We start from the raw sequence: 24,796 nt of genomic DNA, 5'->3' as shown, positions 1-24,796 counted from the left end.
CTAAAGAAAAAAAGTGACATTTATTAACATTTTTTTTTGCAGGCCCTTAAGTGTTCCAGCTGAAAACGATCCACTAATGACAGAAATGGGACACCCACAGAGAGTTTTGCACATAGAAAGTTTGCTTCACTTTTAACTGCAGTGGTTGTCATAGAATCTTTTATTTTTAGGTGCATTTAGATGGTTACAGAGTTTTTACTTCCTTAAGGCATTTAAACATCTTTGGGAGTTTGAACCGGTATCCCTTAAATGTCCTGGGAACAAGATGTGCAATCTGCTGTTAGAGGAATCAAAGCACCATTTAAGGACTTTCATAGTCTGATATATCATGAGCGATTGAGAGGAGGTATTCTTGTTCATCTGGAAAGTTTTCAAAAGGCACAAGAGATAGAAATAGCACAAATCCAACATATCTCCAGGCTGTGGATTTAGCATTCAGCTTGGATTCAGTGGATTTATTAGCACAGCAAGCCTGGTGATGTCTTTTTCACAGACAAGGAGGCTTTTCGTTGATTATTTTCAACCTGGAATTTTACATATTTTTATTCCATGAGAAAATTGACTGCTCAAGCTAAAATGATGCTATGTGGTTGCTAGATATGGCTCATTCATTCATATCCCTCCTTCATTGAAAAGGATATTTTTTCACCTATTATTTTGTAGACTGGACGAAAAATCTTAAAGGAACACTCCACTTTTTGAAAATAGGCTCATTGTCCAACTCCCCCTAGAGTTAAACAGCTGAGTTTTACCATTTTCGAATCCATTCAGCAGTTCAAGTTCACTTCCAGAACAAAAATGGACAGATAATGTACTCACCCTTTGTCATCCAAGATGTTCATGTCTTTCTTTCTTCAGCCGTAAAGAAATTATGTTTTTGAGGGAAACATTTCAGGAATTTTCTTCATTCAGCTTTATAATGGCACCGATAAGGTTTTGAACCCGATTTTGAACTTCCAAAATGCAGTTTAATGATCCCAGCCGAGGAAGAAGGGTCTTATTTAGCGAAACGTAATTTTTATAAAAATAATACAATTTATATACTTTTTAATGTCAAACGCTCATCTTGTCTCGCTGTGCTCCTTTAATTCAAATCACTTAGAAAATAACTGGCACAGCCACAAAAATGAATATGTTATTAATCTTTCTAGCACAAATGATACAGAATTAGTTACTTGGAAATAAATGAATCTGGGGATCAGAATGAAAGTTTGTTTCTTCTATTTCATTATAATAAATTTCACTGAAACTTAGTTTAAAGAGTTTAAAGGCTTTAAAGGCTTGTTATCATTTACATGTCATATCTTGTCATGTAATAACATGTTCCTGCAGTGCAAATCACTGCGACTGATTCTCTCTAAGCTTTTAAGCTTTGAATGTTTAGCTGCAGCTGTGTTAGAGAATTGTGTCAAATAAGCCATGCGTCTTTGAGCAGACCTGTTGGTCTTACAAGGTCATCGTAATCTTCCGGCCATTTGTGGTATTTTAAAAAGATCAACAAGTCACAGGAAATATCCACAGGAAAAAGTGTTGTTTTGATGTAAATGCAGACCTTAAAAACACAACCCAAACTTGAAAATTCAGACAGAGATTTTATTACATGTCTTCGAATGGAACAGTAAAAACTATTTATATTACAAACAATCTATGGGTTGCACAAAGATGAACGGATTAGGCATGTAGCAATTTTGAAAAATCATTTTGTTGATTGTAATTTCACATTAAAATACATCTCCCAGCTTAACGTGCAGAGACAATTTGAAGTCATTCAAAGGTTGATTCAGTCAAAATGTGAATTGCTTTGGTTCTTTAAGCAGCATAACAACACTGATTCAACCAATAGTGCGAGTTTTGGGGTGGGGCCAACTGTTGTCCAGCCAATGGCAGTGTTTGGCAAACATGTTTGACTATGTCTTTATTTTTGCAATTCTGTTTTGTGCCATTAGTGGTGCAGAAATCATACACTTCACCTTAAAAGGAGTGTTAAAAGGATAGTTTAACCATAAATGAAAATTACCCAATGATTTACTTACCCTCAAGCCATTCTAAATGTATATAACGTTCTTCTTTTAGACTAATACAATCAGAGTTATATTAAAAATGTCCTCTTAGAAGCTTTATAATGGCAGTGAATGGCTGTTGAGATTTTAAAGTCTAATAAAGTTATCTGCTAAAACGCCACTCTTGTGCACATGATTACGACAGTTAGACAAAGCTAGAGATTATGGTTTATATAGTACAAAAATGCATCGATTTGCTTCAGATAACCTTTATTAACCCCCCAGAGCTGTGTGGAGTACTTTTTGTAATGGATAGATGCAGTTTATTAGACTTCAAAATCACAACAGCCATTGACTGCCTTTATAAAGCTTGGAAGAACCAGGACATTTTTTAAGATAACTCCAATTGTATTCGTCTGAAAGAAGAAAGTCATATACACCTGCGACGGCTTTAGGGTGAGTAAATCATGGGGTAATATTCATTTTTGCGTGAACTATCCCTTTTATATACTTTTGACTTTAACATTTACATTTTTCCCTGAGGTTCAATGTCAAGTTTTTAAAAATAAAATGTATACAACAATTTAGATTCATTATTTTATCATTTATAATAACAATTGTAATTTAAGACCATTTTCTACTCTGTTAAATGGTCTTGTTTTTGCTGCTTGTGCGTTTAAAGTTGCCATTAAATGCCATGAAATCTTCATCTATTTTCTAAATGCATGTTATTAATCTTATTCTGAATGATTCAACTATATAAGTTTCATTTTTAAACATTTTTTGACTTCACAATCTTTAATCAAAATGTAATAACTTGATTATTTACTCACCCTCATGTCATTTTGAAGACATTTTGAGCACCGTTGGTAATCAATTGGTTTTGGTTCCCATCTTCATCCAGTGTATTTTTCATCCATACTATGAAAGTCAATGAGAACCCAAACATTCTAAATTCCACACACTCTTTAAAAATAAAGGTTCTTTATTGGTATCATTGGTTCTATAAAGAACATTGAACATCCATGGAACCTTTCAAATGCAGTTTTTTTAAATGTTCTGCAAAATGGTACTTTTAGGAACTGTTTACTGAAAGGTTCTTTGGGGAACCAAAAATAGTTCTTCTATGGATCCCTGCAAAAATACCCTTTTAAAACCTTTATTTCTAAGAGTGCAGAAGAACGGAAGTCACATAGGTTTGAAACGACATGAAAGTCAGTAAATGATGACAGAATTGCCATTTTTGGCTTAACTACCACTCTACCGCTTTCTTACAATTGACTGCCTCCATCCAGTCAACAACTGAACCAAGTAGCCTTTTTCGATAATTAACATCACAGTATGGAAGAAAAGATCTGTTGCTACTTCCATTACATTGCAACATTAAGAAATGCCCCATTTGCATGTGAAAAGAGCAGCAGCACTTTATCTGCAAGCTGCAGGTTTGCGCTCATTTCTAATACAGTTTTACAACTTTAGCCACTTTGCAAAGCTGCATTAGATTGTTACAGAATCACAAAGTTAGATCTGTGGCATCAGAAACATGAGAACGTTCAGTTGTTTTTGCTGTATGATTCAAATAAAGAAATTTGAGGCAAGTTACAGTATGTTTTCCTAATGCAATAAACTCTACAAAGAGATAAAACAAATTTTGATTTCTTATGAGGTCATTCTCACACTCACTTGTTCTCTCTCAGTCTCTCTCTCCGCCAGCTTGCAGGCCTATTGTTACCACCAGAGATCTCCTGCACTGCTGCGTGTGCTGGCTCGCTCTCGCCCCTGCAGCCGCAGCATCTCCAGCACGCTTCTGGCGTAGGCGTCCCGCAGGTTCACCCCTATCGCCGACATATCCGAGGCCGAGCTGCGCGTCAGTCGCTTCAGCGCCTCCCCGTGCCGCAGCGCCGCTTCCTTCATTTTAAGCGTGAAGTAGCAGGCGGAGAACCGATCGTTGATGATGGCGATAGGCAGCGCGAGAATAAGAATGCCGGATAGGATGCAAATGAAGGCCATTACCTTTCCTAGCGCCGTGTCCGGACGGATGTCTCCGTACCCGACCGTGGTCATAGACGTGGTGGCCCACCACCAGGCGCTGGGTACGTTGGTGAAGGTGGTCTCTGGCATGTCGTGTTCAATGGCGTATTCCACTGTGGCGAAGATGGAGATGCCCACAGAAAGAAACAGCATTAGGAGGCCAACTTCCTCGTAGCATTGGGCGATCGTCATACCCAAAGACTTTAGACCTGGAACACACAAAGAAACAGAGTCACTTCATCTAATAGCCTATCCACACCAACACAATGTTTGTCAAACTTGTCAGTGAGAAGAATGGAAGCCAAACAATATTTACACGTTTTCAAATCAATTCAGAAAAATCTTCCATGTGAATATTGGTACACTCTAAAAATGCTGGGTTGTTTTTTTTAACACAAATGATGGGTTCAGCATGTTGGGTCATTTTATTAAGTGTTTTTTTTATATTTTCACCCAGGTGCTGGGTAGTTTTTCTGTAACTAAGTTGCTGGGTCATTTTTAACGCTGGTTATTTTTTCTGTCCAACCACTGGGTTAAGCCTGTCTCTGACGAAACAACCCAGCTGCTGAGTTACAGTCAAAGCATAGGCTTTTTGAGTCCTCGAGCAAAACAGCTCGTTTTTCTGCTTGATATTGCAAATTGGTGTGTCTTACCATATTATTTTAATGTATTATCTTGATTATGAGCACATAGGCTTACTTCCATGCAGGGTTGCCAGGTTTTCACAACAAAACCCGTCCAATTGCTACGCAACACTAGCCCAAAACTAGCCCAATCATGTTTTAGTGGGTGTCCCCTGGTAACGCCTTTTGCCTTGCATAAAATATATGGATTTTATTTGTTGTAGAACTGAGTTTAATTTAATTTGATGCTCTCTAGTGGCAGTACTGTTTGTTTATGGGCAGTTTTTGGAGTCAGTCACGGCATCTTTTAGCTACGAATGAACGCGAGGCCGCGGTCTGAAGTTTGCAGTTACCCCAGTGAACAGCAGCCCTTCACTGGCTCAGACTTCAGCAACACACCAGGATCAGAATTAGTGCTATTTTGGTAAAAAACGTTTACAGAGAATGGTTGAATACACTAATATTAAAATGCTACTTTTAAACATTGCATTTTTATGTCTAAAATGCTTGTTAAACGATTTTTGAATGTATGTAATATTGTAAATTATGTTGTATTCACCCAAATAAATTCAATTTGTCTTGTATTTCTATGTGTTCTTGCTTAATAATAAACGTTCATCTTTTGGTTATTGCTGTTGCCTCTAGTAATTCTGTGTGTTTTTTATAAGTTCCAGTCCATTTTAAGCCATCAATATAATAATATTTAAACAATTGTTGACCTAAATAAAATAACCCAGCATGATTGCTAAAAACATTTAACCCAACCAGCTGGGTCAAAATAACCCAGCATGTGTTCTGTCCAATATTTAGCCAGCGCTGGGTTGCCAAATAACCTAAGTTGGGTTGTTTTTATCCCAGTATTTTTAAAATGTATCGTTCTGAACAGATGCAATGGGTTGGTTCACCCAAAAACGAAAATTATATGTTGTTCCAAACCTGTATGGCTTGCTTTCCTTTGTGGAACACAAAATAAGAAATTTAAACTAAACAGTTTAATTTCCCATTGACTTCCACTGTATGGACAAAAATTAAAATGGAAGTCAATGGGAAACAAAACTGTTAAGTTACCAACATTTTTGAAAAAATCTTTTGTGTTCCACAGAAGAAAGGAAGTTGTAAAGATGTGCACAGGCCATGATACTAATATTACTTTTTAAATTTTAGGATTTTCAATCAATTACATAATATTCAGATTAAGTAATAAACTGCAAATAATTCCAAAATTATTTAAATGAATAATTGAATAGACATTAAAAAAGTGACTTTAAAACTCAATATCCACGTTCTTCTTCCCATAAAAGTGGGTGTGGCCATTTGTAAATTTTATGGATCTGACTTCCAGTCTCATCTGCGTCCAGCTATTTTTAACTGTACAAAACAGCTTGTTTTTCTGCTTGATATTGCAAATTGGTGTGTGTTACCATATTATTTTAATGAATTATCTTGTTTATGAGCACATAGGCTTACTTCCAGCGCAGGGTTGCCAGGTTTTCACGACAAAACCTGCCCAAATGCTACTCAAAACTAGCCCAAAACTAGCCCAGTTATGTTCTAGTGGGGTTCCCCAATAAAAATCACATCCTAAGTGGTAAAATACGCTTTTTTTGGTGGGATTCCCCTGGAAAAATTCAAATTTCAGGGGATAAATAACATCATTGGGGTTGCTTAAATCCGCAGACATGAAAAACAACTTGCGGCAACAGTGTTAAAGTAGTGCAATTCCACTGGAAAACCGTGGACTTGGCAACACTGCTTTGGCTTTAAAGAAAAAAGGTGGTGGATAGTGTTTTTTTTTTCATATCAGATAAGTGATTTTGTTTTTACTTTTAATTGAAATAAAAATACTTTATATTTTTTCCAATGCTTTATTATTAAATAAAGCTAAATAAATGAAATCAACAGCCCTAATTTTAACATTATTACTGCACATCAATAGGATAGAGACTACAACAAGTAATTAACTTAATTACATAATTACTTTTAACCTTTAAACAATAGCATGAAAAAGGAGAGACCTCTCAAATTATTAGGGGAGGAAAGAAATTATGGCACTTTCGGATAATTTGTGTAATTTGTGTTAACGTTCCCCAATGCACTGAACTCTGAACTGAATAAAGCTACAGCAAGTGTTATACTTGTTTTATCTTTTTTCAACATGATGCTCAAACAATTTAATATCTGACCTCATTTGCCACTGACCAATTGAAGTGTAGCCAATGATTACTGAACAATTTGCATGCCAAATCATTACCTGTCTACCTAGATGCTGTTGATAGAATTTGAATCACCGACCGCATGATTTTATTTTGGGTGTAACATGTTCTACAGAAAGCATGAACTTCTCTTAGACAGGATAAAAGTGTGTAGAAACAAATTTTTATATGATCATGCTTTACATTGTGTCAGCTTATATAGGTTAGATCCCATAGCACCTAAACTTCTTTTGTAGTATATATAGAAAAAAACTCTAAATTTGCATCTTCCAATGTGTGAATATTACTGCAAACAATCAGTCAAGTAATATAACGGTAATCAAATCATCCAAGAGATTCTAGTCTTTAAATATAGACACCTGAGAACAGCAGCTACACTTTCTCACTCCGAAATGGCACGTCTTCCTGAGAAAAGCTTTATTTATTCTTTTTTTAGCGGCCTCGCTGAATACATTTACAGAAAGAGCATCAAGCATCTAAAGTCGACACCTAGCCTACTTATTGTGCATATCAAAACGTCTTTATTTTTAGAAGTAGAAACCGTATTTTGTCATTAATACGCTGACTTTTACAGCCTCTTGATCCACGTCTGAGGTTCTAGAGTCAAGTATGGCTGGTGAAGAACTGGGATTCTATTTTGAGAAAATGAAAATGCACAGGGGAGCATTCAAAAGATTGATATTGAATTATTTTTTTCCATTCTCATCTTGACTAAAGTGTCACATTTGTCTGAACACAGCTTATATTTGATGTTTACGACTGTAGGGACTGTTTGCCTGACTCTGTTCATTTTCATTTGGTTTGTTTCTGATCAGATGAGCTACTACTGGGAATAAACACCTTCAGAGAATGCTGTACACAAGAGGGACCCCGTTATTAAAATGTGACGGATATGAAAATAGGCTCTGCCGTTGCCTCGGTGGATTATCTGTCAGTGTTTACTTCAGATATTTATCCTGACAACAGAACAGACATTGTCTGCTTAGAAATGTGTTAAACCTAAACAGAATGATAGCGAGACCCTGTGAAAATTCAGTCCGTTGTTTAGCCACAAAATATGCCTTATCTCCTTTAAACACAAACTTCTGAAAATAATTTACATCCAAAGGATTAATTATAAAACACTGTTTTCACTTATTTCACATTTCCACATGAAAGTTGGCATGATAAGCCCCAGTCCCACCAAATTCCCCAACTGTACCCTCCTCTTTTAGCTCAGCATATCATGCCATTTAATTATTCATGACTTTGTGGCTGCATCTTAGAAAGAGATTCTTTCCTTCCACAAAAATGCAAGATCAAAGCCACAAGTCTGTGCTCAGTAACTGTTTGTGTGTCTAAGGATCTTCCTCTAAGTCTCTCTGGGATACTGTCAAAATATGAATGGATGAATAAATTTACTCACTCTCCCCAAAATAGGCTGACATCTTCATGAATTATTTCATTCCCCAGGTTGCAAATCCATCAGGACAGAGTGTTAAAATGCCCAAATTTCCCAGTGGACTGCTAAAAAGTAGGATGTGTGTTCCATTTGATGATATATTGTTTATATCATTTTATATGCAGAGCTTCAACACATTTTTTCTTAGTTTATAAATAAATTCATAATGTTTAATAGAGGTTTCAACTTTGATTTTACTGTAAAGGTGAAATGTAATTGGTGGAATTTTTTTGTATTTTTCAATTTGCTTTTTTTGATATAGTGGAATCCTTTTTGCATTTACTAAAATTAAACTTTAAGTCATGTCTAGTTTATGATGCTTCATGTGAAAAACAGACTAACATTTAAACATTTATTGGATGAAAGTCTTGCCTTGAACCGTAAACATCAATATACAACCCGATCTTACGGCAGTTTGAACATATTTTATGAGGTGGCTAAGGCATACAAATTTGTACGATTTGTGAAAAATCGTAGGTGCCATATTTGTAGGAATTCGTACAACCTCTAACCCTGCCTTTAAACCTATACAACATACAAAAACATATGAGTAAGGTTGTACAAATTAACCACCTTATAAAATATGTACAAATTGGTTGAGAGATAACACTGCAATATATGTATTTACATATTTTCAAACTGGTCAGTTCTGTGTTTTGCGAGTACCAATGGCAAATCTGGTGCACTTGATTCAATATGTTTAAATATTTGCAACCTGCAGTAGTGCATGTGTGAACATAAGATAGACTCAGTAAATTACTTCAATTTTAATCTATGTGTGTTTGTTTGTTTTTTTAATTACAAAAAAGTACACAACTGTTCAAAAGTTTGGGGTCAGTAAGATATTTTAAATAACAAAAAATTGCATTAAATGATAAAAAATGACAGTACAGACATTTGTAATGCTACAAAAGATTTCCATTTTTAAAAAATGCTATTCTTTTAAACGTTATAATAGTCAAAGAATCAATAAAAAAAAATTATCATGGTTTCCACAATTAAAAAATATTATTCGACAAAAACATTGCATTACTGTTTTCAACATTAATAATACATTTTTCTTGGGCGGCAAATCAGCATATTATAAAACTTTCTGAAGGATTATCTAACACTCATGGCTGCTGAAAATTCAGCTTTGCCATCTGAGGAATAAATTGCACTTTAAAATATATTAAAATAAAAATTTTACATTGTAATGATTAGGGGTCGAATGATTATCAGCCTGGCCAATTTTTGGCAGTTTTATTTTTATGGTTATCGGTATGGGTCATTTTCAAAACCGATTTGCCAATAAAATAATTTAAATACATTACAAGAAATTTTTTGTCAGAACCCGTGTTATTCTTAATTTTGACATTAATTTTCATTTTTACACCATATCGGTTCAAAATATCAGTTATTGGTCTTCTTGAGCTATTATAATCAGTATCGGCATCAGCCCTGAAAAAACAATTTGCAGATAAAATATTTTTAAAGAATTTAAAGAAAGTTTTTGTCAGAGCCCTTTTTATTCTTAATTTTGACATTATTTTTCATTTTTACGCCATATCAGTTCAAAATATCGGTTATCGGCCCTCTTGATCTGTAATAATTGGTACTGGCATCAGCCCTGACACAAAACGATTTGCTGATCAAATAATTTAAAAGCATTCAAAGAAAGTTTTGTCAGAACCCTTGTTATTCCTAATTTTGACATTAATTTTCATTTTTACGCCATATTAGTTCAAAATATCGGTTATCTGTCTTCTTGTTCTGTAATAATCGGTATTAGCATCAGTCCTGAAAAACTGATTTGCCAACAAAATAATTTAAAAGTATTTAAAGAAAGTTTTTGTCAGAGCCCTTGTTATTCTTAATTTTTACATAAATTTTAATTTTTATGCCATATCGGTTCAAAATAAATTAAAATACATATCGACCCTTAGTAATAATATTTCACATTAATACTGTTTCTACTGAATGTTTGATCAAATAAATGTAGCACTATTGAGCATAGGACACTTCTTTCAAAAACAAATTTTTACCAACCCCAAACATCTGAACCAGTAGTGCATAATTTTATGATATATTTCAATTGATATGTCACCTGTTGAGTGTCGGCCAAGTTTAAGCATCCTCAGAGACCTCATTAGCCGCAGCACCTGAACTACCCGTCCAACGTTCTCCAACTCCGTAGATCCTCCATGCAGGCTCTCCACAGCCAGAGTCACATAGAAGGGCAGAATAGCCAGTAGGTCAATGATATTCACCACACTCCTGCTGAACCTACATTTATCTCTAACACACATGAACCTGAGCACCAGCTCACCGGTGAACCAAATGATACAAATGTACTCAAGAGCGTCCAAGATGATGGGTGCACCAAGTATAGCGAAGTCCAGTGAGATCAGAGCCATGTTCACGATGGACACCACCACAAAGAACATGGATAGCGTTCCAAAAGTTTTGGCTGCCTTAGAGGAGTCTGGCTTCTCCATAATGTCCCATAGACGCTGGCGTAAGTCCTGGCACAAAACACCGGTGAAGTCCTCCTCCTCATTATCCATTACATCAGCATCCTTACGAATATCCAACGACTCCTTCATCTCCTTCCTGCGGTAGTACTTGTCTCTGCAACAGCTGTCTATGCGGAGCTCATCAATGCCCCAGTATTCAATCTCCTGAAGGAACGAAATCACACACAGCTCCTCTCGCACATGCAAGTGACCTGTCTTGTAGAAGTTCATGATGTACTGAAAGGTCTGCGAGTTGCGGTCAAAGAAGAACTCGTTCTCCAAGAAATCTGCATCGTCGCACAGATCCAAAGCAGAGTCTCGACTGGAGAGTGCCAGCTTGCCCAGGCGAGTCTCTGGGTGAGAGGCCAGCAGTTCCTGAGAGAGGATGTAGCGGCTGCCTCCAACATTTATAATGAAGAAGTCCAGTGGATCGTCACTTGGAAGCGCGGGCTCGCTGAAAAACACGCTAGAGTCCAAGGACAACAGCGAAGCGTTGTCCTCGTAGAACTCTGCCGGACTTGATGAATCCGTGATCATGGTGTTCTGGGTAACGGTGAACCCTTAGAGATCAAGAGGAGGAAAGTGCATTAGTATGACAGATTGGAAAGAGCAGTATCAATAATAATGAGGATTTGCCTGCTGGTCTAAATTTAGAATAAAACTGACATATATTTGAGCTTTTCACACTTTGAATTGTCTGTCTTAACCCTCGGCGAACAAATCTTGAGTTATCATGTTCCATGTTTTACACTTTTCTTCCTTTATCATGGTTTAGTAAATGTCTCCCTGGATCACAAAACCAGTCGTAAGTAGCACAGGTATATTTGTAGCAATAGCCAACAAAAGTCAGTAGTAAAGATCATGTTCCATGAAGATATTTTGTAAATTTCCTACCATAAATATATCAAAACTTAATATGCATTGCTAAGAACTTCATTTAGACAACTTTAAAGGCGATTTTCTCAATATTTTGATTTTTTTGCACCCTCAGATTCCAGATTTCTCGGCCAAATATTGTTCTATCCTAACAAACCATAAATCAATGGATAGCTTATTCAGCTTTCAGATGATGTAGAAATCTCAGTTTAAAAAATTGACTCTTATGACTGGTTTTGTGGTCCAGGGTCACAAATGTTCTTTAGTCAGTTTTTACCCAGCAGGCACACAACATCATAAGACGCTGATATTTGGTTAAATTTCGGTTGCGACATCGGCTGACCAAAATTCAATGTAAATTCAACGTTTAATGTCAATGTTAAATTGATGTCCAATACCAATGTCAGCATACTGACGTCAACATGATTTTCATTCTCAACCAAAATGCAACGTCTGTCCGACATCATGTCCAACGTCAACCTGACGTTATATAGACGTCCAGTGCCTGCTGGGTAAGATTTTACACTGTATATGTAAACCGTTGGTTAATGTTGATAACTAATGCACAAAATGAAAGTTAGTTCACCCTAAAATGAAAATGTTCACCCTCATGTGTTTCCAAACCTGTATGATTTTCTTTTTCAGATATTCTGAAATATTAAAGTACTATATTTCAAATATCTCATTGATGGTCAGTGGTGTTTAAGGTCATTTTGGACCACATTGGCATTGACTTTCACTGTACTACAAAACTGTTGAAATATCTTCTTTTGTATTCCGCAGAGGAAAGAAAGTCATACACGCAAGTAAATGATGACAGATCTGTGATTTTTGGGTGAACTATGCCTTTAAGTCTCCAGAATCATGCAGCAAAAAATAATTGTGTCCCTGCATAACTCCAGTTAATGCTTTTGTGCTGATGTTTTTCAGCTTTGCAAGTTTCTGCAATTGTACAAAGCACACGAACATTTAATGATATAAGCATTGATATGGTGGTTGCCTGCTGCTAAAAATTTCACTGTGACATGCAAGCAACACGTTTTACCTTGACACCTTAAAAATTTCATAACCTAGGGTTAAATCTGACCTTTAGTCTGGGTTTAAAAAGACGTTAACACAGATTTAAGTGTAGCATGTATTATCCAGCATAATACCACACATTAAAACACGTCATCTGCTTTACTATTCTCACATTTTAATAAATATAAAAAGACCGTTTGTTTAGTCTGTGTTTACAGTAGGCTAACTTATTGAAAGCCCTGTGTATTGAATGAGCAAATTCCCTTAATGAAAATATTTTTTTCTCTTTTACGCCATCACTGGCAGACATCAGACACGGTGGGAGGGAGAAGAAGCCTTTGGCAGTGTCCTACTTCTTCAAAGCTACGTTGAGATTTAAATATTTTAGCTGGCCTGTCTAATTAATTGAACTAATGGTACTATTCTTGTAATCATTAATTCTCTTTGGTAAGCTCCTCTGTAATATTGTCACGATGGTCATTTTAAAGCCTGCATTTTTAACAAGATCCCATGGGACCACACTAAAAGATCTGAGCACAATGTGGAGACTGTGAGAACAATACCTTTTAAAACAGATTTATTTTTATGCACTAAAGCAACCTACTGTCAATGCACTGCTTATCTGATCCTTAAAAATACTTTCATTGGTGTAACCCAATATACTCAGTCAATCCAGTCACATTAGATTATATTTCTGACTAGAATATAACCAGTCAATGTAGAATAAAGTACATTTTAGGATGCAAGTGTTTGTTTACATTCTCAACAACATGAAAACATTAAAATAATTGACTGCAATGGAAAGGACAACACTGTCTTGTTTTAGATGAGCATAAAATCAGTAAAAGCAGACTTCATCTAAACAATAATGTTCGCATTTTAGCTCTACTAAAATGATACTGAGTAGCTTTTATTTAGAAACAAAATCTAGCCTAGTTCAACGTTAAACATACTCAGAGAAGTAACAACAACATATTAATATATTAAAAAATTAAAATAATGTCCATCTCTTCAATGCAAATTCATGCACTGTTTGTCAGTTATTTTAAAAGTGTTGTCTACAGGATTCTAAAAAGAAAACACATTGATACGCTGCATGTAAGTAAGTCATAAACTAATGCATCATTTAAAATAGGCTAGCAAAATATCTAAAACAATACAAAACATACAGGAATAACAGTAACTGTGGACACCCACCTTCAGCCTATAAGCCTACACTGAAAGCGCTTGTGTGAGGTGAGCTGGATCCATCTGTCTCTTTACTCTGTTCCCACTTCAAAAGATGTTGATCCTCCGTCGATAAACTCAAGTACATAATGCAAACCGAATGTTCCAAAATGTTCACAGTGAAGAACCGATGCAGCTCACGGTTTCACAGGTTCACCAGAGTTCGGAACAGTTCTGAAGCGCGCTGGTGCACCTTTCACAAGCGTTTTAAGACGCGCTGGAGAGAGTGCGAGCTATCAACCAATCAGGAGACATTTTCAGGCTGCTAGGCAACAAACTCCAGACACTTAATACAACCAGTAAAAAAAATTAGACGCGTTGTAATCGTCTGGAAAAATCAAAGCCTTCGCTGTCACGAGATCTACGCTTGTATGCGCGCGCAGCACGTAGAAAAGCAAACCATGCTTTGTTCCTCGTGGGTGGGTCAACTTTGGCCTTAAACCTACGCTTGATTCAAATAACTTTTCCCACACATTTCAAAACAAAGTCCATGGTTTGGTAGTATGAGCAGGGTGGACATGCAGCTGCGAGTCGCTTTACAGAGTTGCTTTCATAGCATAAAACCTAATAAACTGGGTTCTGTAGAGGGTTATAAAGGTTTGTTAGTCCCTGCTTTTAGGAAACCTGAAATGTAGAAGCACATGATGGAACAGTAAAATGTACAATTTATTTACTTTCATTCTGATCTCATTGCAGGCCTGCATATTGTATAACTACATAATTGTATAACTGATGATGTGTTAATGAATGAATGAGTAATTACTGAATCAGCAGGTGAGATGGATCACAGATATGCAGTAGAAGATCTGGTCAGAATAGTATACCATTCTATCACTATTGCTATATAGGCTATAAAGTGCACACATTTTCTGTACACACAGAATATATACACTACCAGTCGAAAGTTTTTAAACAGTAAAATTTTAAATGTTTTTTAAAAGAAGTCTCTTCTGCTCACCAGGCCTGAATTTATTTGATCCGAAGGACAGCAAAAATAGCATTCAGATTTTTTTTTTTTTTTTTTTTTACAATTTAAAATAACTTATCTATTTAAGTGTAATGTAAAATGTAATTTATTACTCTGATTTCAATGCTGAATTTTTAGCATCATTACTCCAGTCACATGATCCAGAAATCATTCTAATATGCTGATTTGAAACATTTATTACTTTGAAAACAGCTGGGTAGATTTTTTCAGGTTTCTTTGATGAATAGAAAGTTCAGAACAACAGCATTTATCTGAATTATAAATCTTTTGTAACATTATAAATGTCTTTATTATCACTTTTGATCAATTTAAAGCATCCTCGCTAAATAAAAGTATGAATTTCTAAAATTTCTTTCCCAAATAATAAATAAAAAATTACTGACTCCACGTTTTTGAATGGTATAGTGTATAATGTTACAAAAGCCTTTAATCATCTATTCATCAAAGAATCTTGAAAAAAATGTACTCAACTGTTTTAAATATTGATAATAATAATAATAATAAATGTTTCTTGAACAGCAAATCAGCATATTACAATGATTTTTGAATCATGTGACACTGAAGACGGGAGTAATGATGCTGAAAATTTAGCTTTGATCACAGGAATAAATTACATTTCAAAATATATTTAAATAGCAGTTATTTAAAATAGTAAAAATATTTCACAATATTACTGATTTTGCTATATTTTGGATTACATAAATGCAGGCTTGGTGAGCAGAAGAGACTACTTTAAAAAACATTAAAAATCAAAAACGTTTGACTAGTAGATGTTTTTCTTGATTCATTATTTGGTCTGACTTCCTAAAATGACAACATTTCTACACAAAATTGGATTACAATGTTAAATAACTGCTTTTATGATGATAACCACTTGTGGTTAATTGTGTGATAAATATAAAAAGAAACATGATGTGTACCAGATGTAGTGAATACTTTTGGAAATGCTATTTCACTGTTTCTCAGTATGCAGTATGAAGTAGCATGTTGCCCCCTGCTGTTGGTAAATGTATTGCTGCTACAACCAACTGGAGAACTGGAAATATTCAGCTGCCCAATATTATGTAATAGAAACAGTTCCCTTTGTTTACAATAAGAGAACATAATTAAATAAATTAAATAAATATCTTTTATAAAATGTATTTGAATTTAAATGTCAAGGCATTAACTTTTTCTGAGGTGCTATATAAAAAAAGTAAATTATTAAAGTGGCCACAAAAATATTTGGACATGTACAGTCTGTGCATAATTATTATTATAAATTATTATTATTATTATTATTATTTTTTTTTTTTTTTTACCAAGCACATTTTACCAATTCCAAATCACATAAATCTTAATAGCTACTATTAATTTTGTATTTAATCATTTATAAGTTATATATAATTCTCCATATAGGCAGGAAGTGAAAAACCTTATATATATTCAGGTGTGCATAATTTAGGTAGGTTTTCTTTTACACATAAAATGAGCCAAAAAAGACATTTGACTGAAAAATTATTAAATGGCCATGTAAAATATTAAAAACAAATGCAATATAGAAATTGCAATGTTTAGGCATGACAACTGGGTCAACTGATGGAAAAGAAAGACACATGCAAAAAAATTAAGAATTTGAAGAATTAGGTATAAAACCATCAAGAACCATTTAGTTGTTAGATTCTCAGAGACTTTGTTACAAAATGAACCTCGGTTAATAAGAATCACATGCTTGTGAATCACAAGTGTTGTGAATTACATAAAGACTGAAAATACTGATTGAAATACTGATTTTTTTGATAGGCTTTATAGACAGAAAAGTTAAGAGCAACTCTTGAAAGACCAACATCACATTTTCTTGTACCACTCTTTCAAGAATTTATCTTTAAGAATCTGGCAGTAAGTTTTGAGAGTATATTTTAGTTCATCTCCTATCCTAAAAAGTCTGTCTTGCAGAGATGGACCAAAAATGAACTCCCAAAACTATAGGGCTACATTTGATTAAACATTAATCACACACCCAAAGAGACAATTTTTAGGTCATAATAGACCCTCAGACTCCAAAAAGACTGCTATTTTGAAGAGAATGTTACTAACATGCAACATCAGTCACCATTCACTTTAATTGTATGTCTATAAAACAAAAGTAAAAGTTGACTGAGGTTGTAATTCTGAAGTCCTAACATCTCCACAGAATAAATAAAGTCATACTAATTCAGGGTGAGTAAATGAGAAAACTGTATTTTGGGGGCCTATCTTTTTAATACGTTTCTGTAGCGGCGTGGTCACGTGATAGCCCGCCCTCTCTTTTCAAACGCCATGTTTACTGCGCACCTCCATCGCGACCAATTGGCAGCAACACTAACGTACAGTGAGTAACGTTATATGTATTAAAGTATGAGCCCATGAGGTTTATTAAGGTTTTACAGTCTGTAATATTTTCTCTTAATTTTATGTTTACGCACACGAAGACAGGACTTGCCACGTTTTGTTTCAAAAGGAAATTTAATTGTGTTTTTGTGAGCAAGTAGGCGGGACGAATATGCTAGTCTGCTGTGCTATCAGTATCGCGCCGCCTGAAAGCTTTGAGTCACCAGCTATGTATAAGTAAAAGTTTATTCTGTTCTCTCACGTTTGAGCATGTAATTTACGTTTTCCACCGTTTCCATGTAGTTTACCTTATCTTGAACGTACTTTCGTAGCCTGTTAGCATGCAGAAGGTTTGTATATTGATCTTATACAACTGGGGTACAAACACGCGCCAAATTCGTTCTGCAGCAAGCGCGCACTGTTGATAATGTGATTACAGGCGATAAACAGAGCTGTTGTGTATGTGTATAGAAATTATGTAAGAAATACACGTCTACTAATGGTATTCTGTTGAGTTTGACGATTATAGCACCGCGACGTGTCTTTTTATTCATTTAATTTAGGGTGCAACTGAGAAATTCCGATCATGAGTGAAGAAATGGAAGCTGTCAAGACAGAGGATGTTCCTTTGGATGAAAATTCAATAAAAGAAGACGAGGAGGAGGAGGAGGAGGAGAATAAGAAGAAGAAAAAGAAGAATAAGGGCTCTGTAAGAGATGATACAGAGCAGGATGAATCAGAAGAACCTAAACCTAAAATCAGATCTAAACCCAAATTGTGTAAGTTAATTTACATCAACAGTTGAAGCCAAAGCTTTTATGTCAAGAAGTGTTATTTATGATGAGAAGTATGATTATGCATAAAGTATCATTTTTTTAGTATTGAGTTTTTTATATAATTAACCACAAAACCAGTCATAAGGGTTGATTTTTTTTAAATTGTCATTTATACGTCATATGAAAGCTGAAAAAATAAGCTTTCCATTGATGTATGCTTTGTTAAGATAGGGAAATATGAAAATATAGAATCTGAGGGTGCAAAAAAATCAAAATATTGAGAAAATTTCCTTTAAAGTTGTCCAAATGAAGGTCTTAGCAATGCATATTACAAATTAAAAATTAAGTTTTGCTATATTGATGGTAAAAAAAAGTACAAAATATTTTCATGGAACATGATCTTTATTTCATATCCTAATGATGTTTGGCATAAAAGAAAAATAGATCATTTTGACCCATACAATGTATTTTCGGCTATAGCTACAAATATATCCGTGCTACATAAGATTGATTTTGTGGTCCATGGTCACAAATTGTTTTGTAATGTTTTCTTAATTGTTTTTGCAGTCGAACCTGAAATTCTAGAAGGAAAACGGGAGAAAAAAATCATCCAGAGACTTGATTTGATGAGTAAACCGAAGGAAAAGCCAAAGATTGAGAGCACAGGAAGAGGTGCCAAACTGGGAGACATTGCACGAATTAATCACTGCATTGGAAAGCTTAAAGCGCCTATGCTCAAACCGCTGCACAAGATTGTTTATGATCGACCGGGAGCTGTAAGATTTAGTTTTAAAACTCATTTAACACATAAATGGCCAAAAGCATGTGTTACTACAGGTCATTGTTAGATTAAAGTTAAATAATGCTGCTTAATGTTCTTACAGGCGTCAACACTGCGGAAAAATCTTCGGCTGTTTAATGGGTTTTCTTTTGGGGAGGACAGTGACCTTTACAATAAAAAAATGGAGAAGGTGAAAAGGTAGTCCATTTAACTGGTTTGATATTTTTTTCTTTAATATGTTCACACATCAGTGGTAAATAAATGGATGAAGGCACAAACAGTGACACTGACAGACCAATTTTTGTCCTGTGGTTTATTACATGATAATTATTCATATTATTTAAGTCAAATATTTTTCTAGTTGTCATTTGTTTTAAAGTGGGTGTGATAATGAGGTTTTTCTGTCTGGTAGGCTTCACAAAGAACAACTCAGAACCATTTGTCAGACTCTTGATCTGGAGAGGTCTGGAACGCAAGTTGTTCTTTCAGAGAGGATAATGAAATTTCTTATACGTCCGACAAACTCAGGAAAGGTGAGTTGTTTTTTTCTCTTCTGTCAGAACAATAAAAATGCACCTTCTTATGTCACTGTACAGCCAATGTACCACTGGATATTATGGGTAAAATGTCTCATGCCAATGGCTTTTTGTGTGTTTACCCTCTGCAGCCTGTCCTAAAGAAGAAAAAGAAGACAACCAAAGATTCCAAAAGAGAAAAGTCTTCATCCAAAAGTAAAAAGCCACAGAAAAAAGTAGAAAGCGGGAAGTCCAAACCAATCGTCACTGATTCTAGTAGTGATGATGATGATGACGACGATGACGAAGAGGGTAAAGAAAACAGCAAGGACACTGAGAAGTCTACAATAGCAAGTCAGGAAAATAAAGACAGTGAAGATAAATCTTCTGATAAAGAGGATGAAGAAGAAGAAGAAGAAGATGAGGAGGAGGAGGAGGAGGATGCTCCTGAAGAGGACAGCAAGGAAGAAGAAGTGAGTGAAATGCGATATAGATTTTAATATACTTCACTTAATGGATTTTCATTTCAGGCAATATGTTGACAGTCTCCATATTTGTAAATTGCTTGTGCCTGCAAATCAACAGAAAACTCCTCCTCAGAAGAAATCTTCAACCAAGAAGTCTACAAAGAAATCTGGAAAGTCAGAACAGACTGCATCAGACGAAAGTGACCAAGACGTTCATGAAGACAAGAATGCAAAAAAGGTCAGACACAAACACTTACTTGTATTATTGCAGGGTTTCTGCGGGTCTTAAAGTCGTAAATGCTTTTCTGTGAATTAATGTTTGATTTTTAAAGTGAAGCGAAAACATAATATCTGTGCTACATGGCTTAGGTCACTTAGTATTCATTAAACAATACGCGGTAGATGGCGGTATGTGCTGCTTCATCTGTCAGTCACTCGAAGAAGAATTTGTCATTTTGATATTTTTATAGTAATAAAAATTATTTAGCTCAGTTAGAGAACAGACAATACAATTAAATCTGAACGTGACTGCTCAATGCAGTGTGCCGAATGACAGTCACATCACAGATCAGATTTCATTTATAATCTAAAGAGAGTCGAGCTGACTGACAAGAAGAAAGAGGTAAGACAAGACCGTGGAAGTTTCATATTTATTTGGTTCCACAGTGTTTGCTGATTTTTACTTATTTAAACTGTGTAATATATGTATATATCTCTATACGAAGAGTTCAGATGCAGAAGCCCATAAATCCATCTGATGTATTTCTTTAAAATTAGCATTTCTTTCTGGCTGCTTTGTATAGGTTTCTACGTAGTTACTGGTACTTCTGATTGGGCTGAGGCTGGAATTTAATGAGTGAAAGTATTTAATGGACGTATATTATGTATTAGGAGCATTCACTCTCATTTTCCCATTTTTGACCGAGATGGCTTTTAGCTGGTTTTGCATCTGAACTCTTCATATATATACATATTACATCAAGGTGTATGTGCCTCTGAGCTTTCTTATTCTTTTTGCTAATAAATGTTCTATGTTTCTTATTTATTTGGTTACACAGTGTTTACTGATTTTCAGTTTTGTATACCTATTTAAATTTTGTGTAAGTTATTATTTTATATTAGGCATATAACATTATTCGTTTTGTTAATAAAAGTGTGTTACATTAATGGCGCTGATTTAAAAGTGAAAGTAAAATGCGCACAATGCTTTTACAAGCTACTTAAAACTGAAGGAAAGCGAGGAAAAGAGGGACTAAACTAAAAACAAACAGTTGCTAGACGCTGAATTACTTCTAATTTGAAAGTGAAAGTAAAACTTGAACTATACTTACCGAACATATTGCTGTATTTTACCTTCATCTTTTTTTTTTCCCCTTAAATTTTCTTTAGTTGGTCTTAAAAAGTTCTTTAAAAAGTCTTAAATTTACCCTCATAAAACCTGCAGAAACCCTTTATTGAGTTCTTGAAGTTTCTCACGTAATTAAAATAAATTCAAGGTTATTTGAGCTTTTTGTTTTGGTCTGCTGAATAAATCTGGTATTCAAAAATTGCATATGAACAATTAGTTAATTTACAGCTTAATTAGATAATGAAACTGCTGCATCTGTCCAATGAGTTTTGAACTGCCTCTGAATGAAAGAAGATTGAAAGTTTTATTTACGACACCATAAAAACAAATCAAGGGGCAAGAAAAAGAAAGGCTTAAGTGACATTTCACCAACTTTACAGGAAAACCAAAACAAACTTCACCAAAACAAAACTTTACCCTAGTTTGATCTGATTTTGTGTACTGATTTTAATTGTTTATAATACAAATTTGTACACTCATGGATGACGGTATACTTTTGCCAGTATAAAGAGCTCATCAAGAGCTTTTTATTTGATATATATCTCCGTTTCACCCACAATGTCACTTGCGCCCTTCTGCTTCTCACCCCTCGAAATAGAACATTTTTGGCACTTTAGATTTACAGATCTACAGATGCTCCAGAAATGTCTCCTTCACTGCTGTTGTGACAGTGTACTTCTGTAAAACAAATTTAAACATACAATTTAATTCACAATTTTCCTAGACAAAAAAGCCTGCAGCAAAGAGGAAAGCACCTGCAAAGCCTGTCCCTAAAACCAAGAAAGCTGACAGCAGCAGCAACCGAGGGAAAAAGAAAGCAAGCAAGAGCAAAGGTAATAATGCAGCAAATACTTCAAGACCAAAACTTAAAATTCGAAAATAGTTTTTATTTTTGGTCTGGAACAACTTCACATAAAATCATTTAGGATCATCTCAGAACTGAAGCCATACATGCTTTATTTTCCTTCCAGATGAAAGTGAAAGCTCTGACGATGATCAGCCGTTGATCAAGATGATTAAGAAACCACCAACTGAGGAACAGTTGAAGGAAGCAATCAAGGATCTTTTAAAAGATGCCAACTTGGAGGAAGTTACAATGAAGCAGATTACCCGACAAGTATGTTATTGCAAAGCATTTATAGGGACAGCATGGCTTTATTGAGGGGTTACAGTGACTCTTTCGACATGATAAATGTGTGAATGTCTTTGCGTTAACAAAATATCCAACCAACATATGCATCCATTTAGCAATTAAATGTTAAACAGCTGATATCCAGTTGTTGTTTTTTTAATGCATGAAGTCAGTTCCAACTTCCAAGTTCATGCAGACTTTTTAGCTCCGGTTAAGGGTGCTTTCACACCTGTAGGTTGATTGCTTTGTTCTGAAACAGGGATTAAAATGATTATAATGTTGCTTTTTATTCTACTGCTGTTCACCAAACTGTAATTACCCATTATACAATGTGATATAGCCTGGTTCATTGGTCCGTTGAATCGAACTGCTTTCTCACCACAACCGAACTGCTCTGGAGTTCGTTCTCAATCGAGCCGAGACCACCTCGTTCAGGCGATCTCGGACCGATTGTTTTGGCGGAATTGTTTCAAGCTGTGTTCACGTATGCCCTAACGAACCAAGCTAAGGGTGGAAACGTGCCAGGTTCCGGAACAAAGTGCCAGTTGTGAATGCACCCTAGTCGATTACAATAGATATAGATATGTTAATGAAAAGTTTGCAAATACTTATTTTTATGAACTTCCTCGTTGTAGGTTTATGACAAGTATCCTGACTTCGATCTGACCAGCAGAAAGGAATTCATCCGGGAGACAGTTAAAGGTGTAAGTACCTCCAAAATACTAAATCAGCATTTTATAATCAATTTGCCGATAATTGGTAATTGTTACTTTTCTTGTTTTTCAGTTGATATCATGAAGTGAAGAAAATGCCTTATTTAAAAGGACAGCGAGGATGAAGATCGTGTAGAAAACTCGATTTTCATTACACTGTTCACTGTTGTGTAGTTTTATTTTTATTTTATATGAGGTTTCTCAACTTTTCAGCAAATTCTGCTTTTTGTATTTTAAAGTATTTTCTAAAATTTAAATTTTCATGTTTGAAAGTGAGTGATCTGGATGCTTTTGGTTGAAATATGGCACATTTTTAAAGTGACCCATTATCCCCTTATTTTAAATGGCACAGCTATACATAGTCACTATATTGCATTTTGACAGTCATAATTTAATGTGTTGGCCGTGTCGGTAAGCCCACAAGTTGCCACGGCCTGCAGCTGCATTACCACTGACATGTTGCCAAGATGTTGTATGCAATATTTAGGAAGATTTCATTTTTTGATTGGTCTCACCTGTTATTAGTGCCGAGTTTTATTTCTGCGGTCACAAATGTTGGATGCAAAAAAGAAACTTATTTGTAATTAATTTTTTGACCTGTTATTGTATTTCAACAAAACATTTGGCAGTGTCAACTTCCATTTCAGTGTTGCGCTAATTTGGATTTTTAATACTAATTTGTAAAAAGCAAAAAGCGTAATTTTTTTTTTTTTTTTTTTTTAACTCCGTTTTACTCTAATTTCCATAAGAGTTTTGTAAATATGCTTTATATGTCCATTTTTCTTTCTTATATTTGTAATACAAGTCATAAGGAACAAACGTATCTTAAATCTGAGATGTTACTCATACCTGCAGGTCAGTGTTGTAGATTAGGTTCTCTGGTAAGACATGAATTATGAGTTAAGGTTGATCTGTTGTATGCACTGACCTCAGTAACCAGTTTATCAGTTATCAGTCATATTGCTCAGTTATGAATCACAAAATCTACAAAACAGAAATGGAGATGTGTGTTTATTTTGTAATAAATTGATTTTTCATAGAAAAATAACCTGTGTTTCTTAAGGTTCAGTTGCCACTTGATGGTGTTGTGCTTCAAAGTTTTTGTTAAAATTGTTTTAATGTGTTAATCTATGGGGCAGTAGTAGAATAGAAGGACACAATTTGCAAATGCAAAACCTATTTTCCAAATTTTCCTCTAATATTTTGTTCATCTTTTTTTCTTTTATAAACAGAAACTGGCAAACAAAAAATATTAATAATAATACATAATAAAATATTAATTGTAAGTCACCTTGTGCCCTATTAGATGTTTGCTGAGGCCCCCTAGTGGTTCGCAGTGTCCTAGTAGAGCACCACTACAGACAAAAGGAGACGCCTAGCTTTGAAAAAGACCTTTCCAAACAGATTTCCATAGGTAATAGGCTAGGTAAGTTTTTTTTCAAAACAGGTTTAAAATATTTATAGTAAAAAAAAAACTTTTATGAAAAAAAAGGTCACGTTCCCTGACCGGGAATCGAACCCGGGCCGCGGCGGTGAGAGCGCCGAATCCTAACCACTAGACCACCAGGGAGTGTTAAAGTGTTGTTTGAAATATGTGATTCTAAAGCATATATAGAAAACAAAAATTTCTTTATACACATAAGATCACTGCAACGAACAAAAACGTACTATCCTGTCTTTATAATACATTAAACTAGACCAATCAACAAATGTCCGAAACCTCAGAGCTTCTAAAGGACTAACTATTGTGTTTAAATGCACCTAACGTTACCGGCAAATAATAACAACTGAGAATTGTCCT

At 35.0% G+C, this 24,796-nt stretch overlaps 2 protein-coding genes and 1 non-coding gene across 7 annotated transcripts; 1 reads left to right on the top strand and 2 right to left on the bottom strand.

The window, feature by feature from the left end:
* Window positions 1-1,610: 1,610 nt before the first annotated feature.
* On the bottom strand, window positions 1,611-14,280 carry kcnv1 (potassium voltage-gated channel modifier subfamily V member 1). Of its 3 annotated transcripts, none has more exons than XM_051130382.1 (4): window positions 13,897-14,280; window positions 10,395-11,363; window positions 3,684-4,240; window positions 1,611-2,921 (listed from the first exon to the last, which is right to left on the bottom strand). In XM_051130382.1, exons 2-3 carry the CDS (start codon window positions 11,338-11,340, stop codon window positions 3,729-3,731), a joined length of 1,458 nt encoding a protein of 485 aa, XP_050986339.1. In that variant the 5' UTR covers window positions 11,341-11,363; window positions 13,897-14,280; the 3' UTR covers window positions 1,611-2,921; window positions 3,684-3,728. The 3 variants fall into 3 exon arrangements, with proteins under 3 accessions (XP_050986339.1, XP_050986340.1, XP_050986338.1); XM_051130383.1 differs by having other exon boundaries at window positions 1,611-3,908; window positions 4,014-4,240; XM_051130381.1 differs by having other exon boundaries at window positions 1,611-4,240.
* A 2,908-nt stretch (window positions 14,281-17,188) lies between these two features.
* On the top strand, window positions 17,189-24,043 carry dek (DEK proto-oncogene). Of its 3 annotated transcripts, none has more exons than XM_051132271.1 (11): window positions 17,189-17,264; window positions 17,827-18,042; window positions 18,607-18,815; window positions 18,924-19,018; window positions 19,233-19,353; window positions 19,488-19,808; window positions 19,921-20,040; window positions 21,875-21,983; window positions 22,122-22,267; window positions 22,918-22,986; window positions 23,069-24,043. In XM_051132271.1, the coding sequence occupies exons 2-11, from the start codon at window positions 17,850-17,852 to the stop codon at window positions 23,078-23,080; spliced, it is 1,395 nt and encodes a 464-aa protein (XP_050988228.1). In that variant the 5' UTR covers window positions 17,189-17,264; window positions 17,827-17,849; the 3' UTR covers window positions 23,081-24,043. The 3 variants fall into 3 exon arrangements, with proteins under 3 accessions (XP_050988228.1, XP_050988230.1, XP_050988227.1); XM_051132273.1 differs by lacking the exon at window positions 17,189-17,264 and adding an exon at window positions 17,482-17,500; XM_051132270.1 differs by lacking the exon at window positions 17,189-17,264 and adding an exon at window positions 17,493-17,613.
* A 450-nt stretch (window positions 24,044-24,493) lies between these two features.
* trnae-cuc (transfer RNA glutamic acid (anticodon CUC)) lies at window positions 24,494-24,565 on the bottom strand. The gene has a single exon. It is a non-coding gene; the product is annotated as a tRNA-Glu (tRNA).
* Between the last annotated feature and the right edge of the window lie 231 nt (window positions 24,566-24,796).

The sequence above is a fragment of the Labeo rohita genome, chromosome 16, assembly GCF_022985175.1.
Source record: "Labeo rohita strain BAU-BD-2019 chromosome 16, IGBB_LRoh.1.0, whole genome shotgun sequence".
Taxonomy (NCBI): Eukaryota; Metazoa; Chordata; class Actinopteri; order Cypriniformes; family Cyprinidae; genus Labeo; species Labeo rohita.
This window is presented reverse-complemented; position numbering and strand designations above follow the sequence as displayed.